The 8,530-nt window shown below is 39.2% G+C and overlaps 1 protein-coding gene across 1 annotated transcript in view; it reads left to right on the top strand.

Moving 5' to 3' along the window:
- Col19a1 (collagen type XIX alpha 1 chain) overlaps positions 1 to 8,530 on the top strand; it is a 409,660-nt gene that overhangs the window by 339,045 nt on the left and 62,085 nt on the right. Inside the window, exons 24-30 of the mRNA XM_008856281.2 lie at positions 828 to 881; positions 2,044 to 2,133; positions 2,878 to 2,922; positions 3,031 to 3,108; positions 6,908 to 6,943; positions 7,051 to 7,104; positions 7,190 to 7,243. Coding sequence (XP_008854503.1) covers positions 828 to 881; positions 2,044 to 2,133; positions 2,878 to 2,922; positions 3,031 to 3,108; positions 6,908 to 6,943; positions 7,051 to 7,104; positions 7,190 to 7,243 — 411 coding nt within the window. The remainder of the gene's footprint in view (positions 1 to 827; positions 882 to 2,043; positions 2,134 to 2,877; positions 2,923 to 3,030; positions 3,109 to 6,907; positions 6,944 to 7,050; positions 7,105 to 7,189; positions 7,244 to 8,530) is intronic.

Raw genomic sequence — 8,530 nt, forward strand, 5'->3', positions numbered from 1 at the left:
TGCATATACACACCTTCATGCTCTGTAGAAGCACTTTTCCATTTATGCTCCCAGATTTCTACCCCTTGGACATGCTCCTAGGCTTCTCACAATATGGGAACTTAGAGCTTACCATAAGACAAAACTTAAGCAAAATGAGAAACATTCTCGACTGAAGCTTTAGTCACTGTCTGACCATAACTTTAGTTCTCACTGGGAAAATTCAGGATCTCTCCTCTTTCCATCATCTTGGAAGCAGGCCCATGACTTTTTCCTCTCCACACTCACTGTCTGAGCCTCTTGGGAGTAATTGGTTAGTTCTCATATTCTGCTTGGTAATCTGAACATTCAGTCACAGGGAAAAGCTTTTTCTTCCTCCTCTAGCCAATTACTGAACCACTTTGGAAATACTTAGTGGAAAGGTCTTATGAAAAAAGAGAAAATGCGTATAATACAAGTAAAACCATGAGATACTACAGTGAGATTAACTGATTGTGGGTGCAGCTAAAAAGAGCATAAAATTAAAATGGAAAGAGTCGCTGTGGCAAAATATGGTTTAAAAAGTGTCGACTTTTTGAGTCACGATGTGATGCTACCAGCCACCAATGTCCTGCCCCTTCTGGAGTGGAACATTTCTTTCAATTCTTCTTCCTCTATTTTCAGTTATGGTTAGTGACTTCACGTGATGCAAAAAAACACATATTTTCAAGTAATGTTTCTCTTTAGGCCAAAATCAACCTTCAGTCTTATAGATACATGTTAAAACTCTGTTCTCTTATAAAGGTAAAAATGTTGTTATAATAAGAGATGTTCTAGGTCTTTTTTCCCTTTAATTTTCTGTTTTCTAGGGATTGCCAGGAGAACATGGTATCCCAGGGAAACAAGGCACTAAAGGAGAAAAGGTATAGTTTGCATCTTACTCATTTTGTATATTAAGTCACCAAATGGAAAGAAGAGACCAGGGACCATAAGGTTATTGGAGAAGTGAAAGATTAGCACAAGGTTTGAGCCTCCCAGGGTCTACTGGTGCAGGGGACAGACATTCAGATAAACTGTGACATAAACGGCTCCTCTGGAGTTGTGCACTTTAGCATCCCTGGTTCTGGCATAGAAACACCCTATGACAAAATGAGCTTGGAGGTGAAGATGTTCAGACTGTGGATCAGCTCTGAACTCTTAACCTTTCAGGCCCTGGCTCTTGATGTCGATGTGGAAGTACCTTATTAATGTTGAATCATTCTTAAGTAATAAAACAAAAAGATCGTCTAAAGAGGGCTCAGGGACCATTGTGGAAGAGGAGGCAGAAAGACTGTAAGAGCAAGGTAGGGGGTCCATAACTATAGGGAAACAGTCCTAAGGCTCCGAGGACTCTTCTCATACAAACCTACAGCAATAGTGTCAGCATGCACAAGACCCATGCAAACTCAAGCAGACAAAACCCAGCACAGAAATGTGGAAATGGGCAGCAGGCCCCAATCTTAGTCGAAGAATTATTGGTACATGATAACTGCTCAATGAGGAAGAGCTGATCTTCTTAAAAAGAGGGACTCTAGATAGGCTGACTAGACCTCAGTGGATGAACTTGCATGAAGGGGCATCTGGAGACACTAACTTGACATGATAGCCTTTAACACAAATGACAGAATATCTGAATTCCAGTGGAGGAGGGCTATGAGAGGACACCAGTGGGGAAGGGGATATAAAGATGATTAAGATGTTCTGTATGAAATACACAAAAATTCAGTACATTTTTAAAAGATCATTTAAAGAACTTCTTGAATAAACATGCCCCTTGTGCCTGTATTTGTGTATGTGTGCACGTTTCATGATACTGCTAAATGTACTGCAACAGAACTCATTACAAAACCTAAATGTGTTTAAGATAAAAAAGGAGAGTACCCAGAGTGAACTCAGTACTTAGTAGATGCTTTTGAGAAACTGAATGAGTAGGAAGCATGAAAATGAAGCTTGACTGACTGTGCCAACTTAAAGCAATGGAAACTACTGTTTCCCCACTTCATAAACCTCAGCAGGAAACACGGAATCTCATCTTACTTTCTACAGGGAGATCCAGGTGGAAAGATAGGACCTCCTGGACTTCCAGGTCCAAAGGGTGAGGCTGGGCCTCCAGGGAAAAGCCTGCCAGGGGAGCCAGTAAGTACCAGCCCTTCTAAATACTGTCCTTGAAAATTCATTCGTTGCTACTTGTGCACTACCAGTTCCAAGGAACAAGTATAAGTTAAGACCTTCTTTTAAAATGCTCATCTTATCCTTTAGATCTAGTTCATAAAGATAAAATAAATTGAACGTTGGTTTGTTATAAATCACTGAGTCTCTTTGTCAGAAGACACCCAGCATACAACATTTCACATACAGTTTCAGAAGTTTCAAAGGCCCCTGAACCCTATGTGCTGATTCCTGGATCCTAACACACTGATTTCAAATAACACTGGTTTCAAACTTCAGGCATTGTCTTGAAAAAACTGCCTGACAATTCCTTTCAGACTTTTGCAGACATGACCATAGGCTGCCACTCACAGAAAGTCTCTGTAATTCACTCTTTCCCCAGGACATGGAAAACTGGGTCACCAGAAACCAAAATCACAAATGTATGTCTTTGGTTTGCCTTTTTTCCTCAGGCTCTTTATATCACTTTTATGTCAACAAATAATGGTAATAATTCTACATATTAGATGTTTAATTGTATAGATAAAAACCTACATTTTGAGTCAATTATACAAAATCTATAATCTACTAAAATTTACTCTCCATTATTTATTCTTTTTTAACAGTAAGTAAAGTGAAGGACTGTGCCATATTTTCTAATTACAACTTCTAATATGTTTTAAATTATTTAGAAAAAGAAAAGGAGTTAGCTTACTTTTTTTTTTCTTTTAGGGACTAGATGGAAATCCCGGAGTGCCTGGTCCTCGTGGACCAAAGGTATACAAATATCATGATTAATTTACAAAGAATTAACAATTAACAAAATGTGAACAAAAAATTCATCTCTCTTGAGCCTTGCACTAACAGGAGCACCTCATTTCACAGGGTGAAAGAGGACTGCCAGGTGTCCACGGCTCCCCAGGTGACACGGGCCCACCAGGAGTGGGAATTCCTGGAAGAACAGTAAGTAAGATTTAGTCAGGCTACTGGGACTCCATTGAATACCCCATCTCTCTACTCTTATCCAACGTAACACTCAAAGTTCTACAGCGATAAGATGAGAAATAAATGAAAGCAATGCAAATAGGAAAGGAAGAAGTCAAATTATCCCTATTTGTAGATTAATTGATCCTATGCTTAAAAGACTTTAAAGACTCCACCAGAATACTCTTGGATCTGAAAAATATCTTCAGCAACAACAGAGCAGTTTACAAAACCAGCACAGAAAATTCAGTACCTTTCCTGTGTACCAATAACAAACTTGATGAGAAAGACCAGGAAAAACAAAATCTCATTCATAATAGCCTCAGAGGAAGAAAAGCTACCTAGGAATAAGTCTAGCCAAAGAGGTTTTAAAAAATCCCACAATGAAAACTTAAAGTACTGAAGAAGGCACTAGAAGTTGGAAATACCTCTCATGCTCCTAGAGTGACAAAATCAATATGATGAAAGTGATTATATTACCAAACGCTGTCTACAGATCTAATGCAATCCCCATCAAAATTTTAATGACAGTCTTCACAGAGCTGGAACAAACAATACTAAAATGTATAGGGATGCACAGACGACCCCCAACAGCAGGAGCAATCCAAGGCAGAGAGAGCAAAATGCTAGAAATATCACAAAGCCTGATCTCAAGTTACACTGTAGAGACAGTAACAAAAACAGCATGGTCCTGGCACACAAGCAGACATGTAAACAAAGGGAATAGAATAACAGACACAGACCTAAATCCACACAGCAACAGCCCTCTAGTTTTTGGCATAATGTCAAAAATATGTGTTGGAAAAAAGAGAGGCTCCTTAGCAAGTGGTGCTGGGAAAAAGGGATTACCATACATAGAAAATGAAATTAGATCCATGTTGCTTTTTGAAATTTGAAAATTTCATTCAAAATGGATTGACCACCTTAATATAATACCTGAAATGCTGACAATGCTAGAGGAAGACATGAGAAAAATACCTCAAGATACAGGCCTAAGCAGGAGCATTCTGAAAAGAAATCCAGTAACAGAGGAAATAACTCCAATAATTGACAAATGGGGAAAACTGAAATTAAAAATCTTCTGTACAGGAAAGGAAGGAATCACCAGACTGAAGAGACAATCTTCAGAATGACCAAAGAAGCCAACTGTAGATCAGTGTGTTAATATCTAAAAATCTGTAAAGAACTGCAAGAATTAAACACAAAACCCCTCCAAATAGTCCTATTATTAAATGTGCTAATGAATTAAATGGTTCATTCAAAAGGAAACACAATAGCCAATAAACACTTTCAAAAGTGTTCAGTATCCTTAGCCATTAGAAAAATGCAAGTTAAAATCACTCTCAGAAGGAATGGACAGATGGCTCTATACTTGAGTTCCAACTGATCTTCCAGAGGACATGAGTTCGGTTCTTGGCACCCATACAGCTCACAACATCCTGTAACTCCTGCTGCAGGGGATCATGTTCCATGGGTGCCAACACTACCATGCACATACCTTACCCCCCCACATACACATAATTTAAAATAATAAATCTTTTCAAAAACCTGCTTGTGGATTCCATCTTACCCCAGTTAGAATGGCTATCACCAGGAAAACAAATGAAAAGAAATGTTGATGAGGATGTGAGGAAAGAGGAATGGTCCCCAAGCCTGAGTGGCAGAGGTTTACTGTAGGACTCTTATCCAGGGACACACACTCTGCAGTCTCTTATTCTCTACCTTTTGGTTGGTTGTGGCCTTCTGTGTTAACCACCATCTGTTTTATGAGGAAGCTTTGCCCGTGAGATTTGAGAGATGCATTAGTATTCTCTCTACCCCGTTCCACTATGTTTGGTGAGCCTTAGATGTAGAGGTTGCATTGTAGATGTGTCACTTAGGACTAGGCATCTCACAGACACTTAATCTCTATGTTTGACCAGTTGTGGAACTCTGTAATATTCTCCATCTGTAGCAAAAAGAAGCTTCTTTTATAAGTGGTGAGAGGTATACTTGTCTGTAAATATAGAGATACATATTTAGCATGCAGTAAGAAATTACATTTGTCTAGGGATGTGGCAGATGTAAGTTTTTCTGTAGGACCTATGACCTCTACCCAAAAGTATTGACTACATTTACAATATGAGTTCCCTCCCATTGAGCAGTCCTTAAGTCCAATTAGTTAGCTGTTAATTACTCCAAAGATAAAAGTGCCACTACTGCATCAACAGAGATGGTTTGCTGGGCCAGTCATGGTTGTAGTTCATAGGCTTTACGGCTGGGTAGGACCATTGGTTTTCTCCCTCAGCAGCTTGCATGGTATCCTCTGATACTATGAGAGCTAGTCTTCAGGAAGAGGGCCTCCAGATAAGTCCCAATTCCATTGCTGTAAGCCCTGTGTCCAAAATATGTTCTGTCTTCAATGATAGGATCTTACTTCAAGTTCTGGGAAACTATCAAGGGCTGTGGCAATAGTCTGTGTAATTTTGGGAGTCTTTAGGACTACCCTGACCAACAACTCAAAGGGAGGTTTCTCCTGTCTGGCACTGTTTCTTGTTATATAGTCTCAGCTATACACATACATGAATATTATATATTTATTTTTCACTAGGCTTTTGAACTAATACATTTCCCTCTGTAAAGGAAAGAAGGGAGGGAAAAGAAAGAGAATGTAATGAAATACACATGACATGAAAAAAGGGAGCTCTGGACTGGAGAGATGGCTCAGTGGTTAAGAGTACTGGCGTCTCTTGGAGAAGACCCAGGTTCCGTTCCCAGAATCCACATGGTGGCTAGCAACTATCTATAACTCCAGTTCCAGGGGATCCAATGCCTTCTTCTAACCTCTGCAGGCATCACATGACATGGATGTACTTACGTACATGCAGGCAATTCACTCATACAAATAAAAAATAGTAAATAAAATATTTAAAAGGAAAAGGGAGCTCTTACTGGGGGGGACCAGCAGGAAGGCAACCAGGGGACAGGAGAAAGCAGTGGGGGAAGGAGACAGATAAGAGCAATGTATGAAAATGCCATAATGAAACCCATTACTTTATATGCTATCTTCAAAATTTAATAAAACATTGTACCTGGAACTCATTAAAGAAGCAACAAGTTTAAAGAAAAAATATCACTCAGGGACACAGAAAATGAGAGACAAGCTTTGATAATAAGAGAAATGTAAATATTTTTTTTAAATAAGAAAGGAAAATCACTTAGTGAATACTTACGTCAGCTGCTAAAAAAACATCCCTTTACTTGACTCAAATTGTAATTTTTAATTCAGCAACCCTTAGGCATTTGTAATAAGGAATAGAGCAAATGCCTTTGGGTTCTTTACTAACCTCGTCCTCATTTTAATTATCCTAAATTCCAACGCTCCAAGAGTAAGAAACAATAAATGGCTACCGATAGTTTGCTTTCTACTCCCACCACTGAATACCGGCTCAGAGAAAAGTGAGTCAAAGTAGAAAGGAAAGGAAGTCCTGCACCTCTGAGCCCTGTGGGCAGTCATGTCTGATCAGATAAGATTTGGATGCACTGATTTGTGTGCTCAAGTGCAGCAGCACAGGGTAGAGTCAGAGGCCCAACAAATTCATGGTGCTTCTAGCAACAGATATTTGGTTCCATACCACCTACCTGAAGTCATGATCAGCTTTCCAGAAACCATGTACAGGGTTTCTAGTGTTTTCAGAGTATTCAAGGTGCCAAGTCCCATTTGTTCTGCTAAGTAAACTGTAGTCCGTTTCTGGATATTCCTGGTAGAAGTTTGATAATTCTATCTCATTTTACTCAGGGCTCTCAAGGACCAGCTGGAGAGCCTGGTGTTCAGGTAAATGATTTCACTAAGATATTCAGAAAAAAAAAATGAGCTTGCTTGGTTGGGGGCATTACCCAAAGCACCGTCCCAAGTAACTTTTCATTTCCTTCACTTTTTAGGGTCCTCGAGGTCTCCCTGGATTGCCAGGAACCCCAGGAACCCCTGGGAATGATGTAAGGTTCTTTACCAGCTCTGCTCCATCTCCATTTTAATCTGCTCCAACTTATAAAGGTTTGAGTATGATACTTCTATTTTCAGGGAACTCCAGGGAGAGATGGAAAACCAGGCCTGCCAGGCCCCCCAGGTGACCCGGTATGTAGACAGCCTTTGCCTGATTTATGTATCTTTAATGCACCCAGAAGCCAAACAGCCTACCAAGCAAATTTTGCTGTCCAAACTAATTACAATGCTGGGTGACTGCTTGGTGATTTTGTTTATCCCCATTATTTTGTAGAGAGGAAAAAAATTCAAGCTGTATCAGCATTATTGTATGTGTGATGAATACTTATTTCCTAAGGGTATAATTCAGCTGTACAATTTTGCCCCAGGCTGAGCCTTAGCATTTAATGTCTCTGTTCTATGGAAAATTGAGATAAAATAGATAGCCAAAATTCCTAATGCTAGTGACTAAATGAATCTCACTTTTCTAAATTAAACTTTTCAAGTATGTTACCTCCAATAAGGTACATATTCACTGATTGTGTGACTGAACTGTTGAGATGATGAAATTATAAAAATTAGATATTGAATAGTCTCAGAAAATGCATTTAGGCACTAAGCATGTTCTACATAATTATTTTAGGTTAAACCTTGCTGTGAGTGACAGTGAAATCCCTTTAAATAGGCTCAGCCTCAACAGTTGTTTTTGAGAGGCGATGTGGTAGATGTGATTGCATTAAGAGTTTTGTGTAATAAAATCCAGATTTGGCCTCTCAGTTCAGAGCCTTGCAGATCCTCTCTGCCTCCCATACTGCTTGGGCCTTTGCGCCTTTATGAACTGCATGCAGAAGCATATTCAGGCCTTTTTTAAAAAAAAATTATTGCTGAGTTAATCATGCTTGTATCATCTGGGAATCCTGTCAAGTGTCACTTGCTCCTAATGGAGTGAATGCTTCTATGAAAGAACATTTTAAGACCTGTGGCAAAACAGTACCCATGCCCCAGATATTTGACTTGTCCATCACTGAAGGCTCTTTTCAACTTCCCTGAGAGGTAATATTAAGGCAGACTCACTGGGCAGTGTTTCTACTTCTTAGCAGCCTGATTGTGTGTTTGACAGAGAAGTGATTTCTTTCTAATAAATGATGTATTTTCATAAATTACTTAAAAAGAACAACATACGGAAAGGATAAGGGTTGCCATGTCATGAAAATATAAAATAAAGATGCAGCTCAAAACAGTGATAATATAAGCTTGCATGTTCTCTGTGGAGGAATATTGACTATTCCTCAATTGTTCTATCAGCACAATGTGCTGGTTTCTTGTAATGAAATATCATGCTAAGCCAAATGCTAAATATCATGATAAATATCATGAGTCTAATGGTGAAACTAAAGCTCCATGCCCCAAATCTTAATTTGCATGGTGCTTTGAGGAAAT

Source organism: Nannospalax galili, unplaced genomic scaffold (assembly GCF_000622305.1).
Source record: "Nannospalax galili isolate Female #2095 unplaced genomic scaffold, S.galili_v1.0 scaffold206, whole genome shotgun sequence".
Taxonomy (NCBI): domain Eukaryota; kingdom Metazoa; phylum Chordata; class Mammalia; order Rodentia; family Spalacidae; genus Nannospalax; species Nannospalax galili.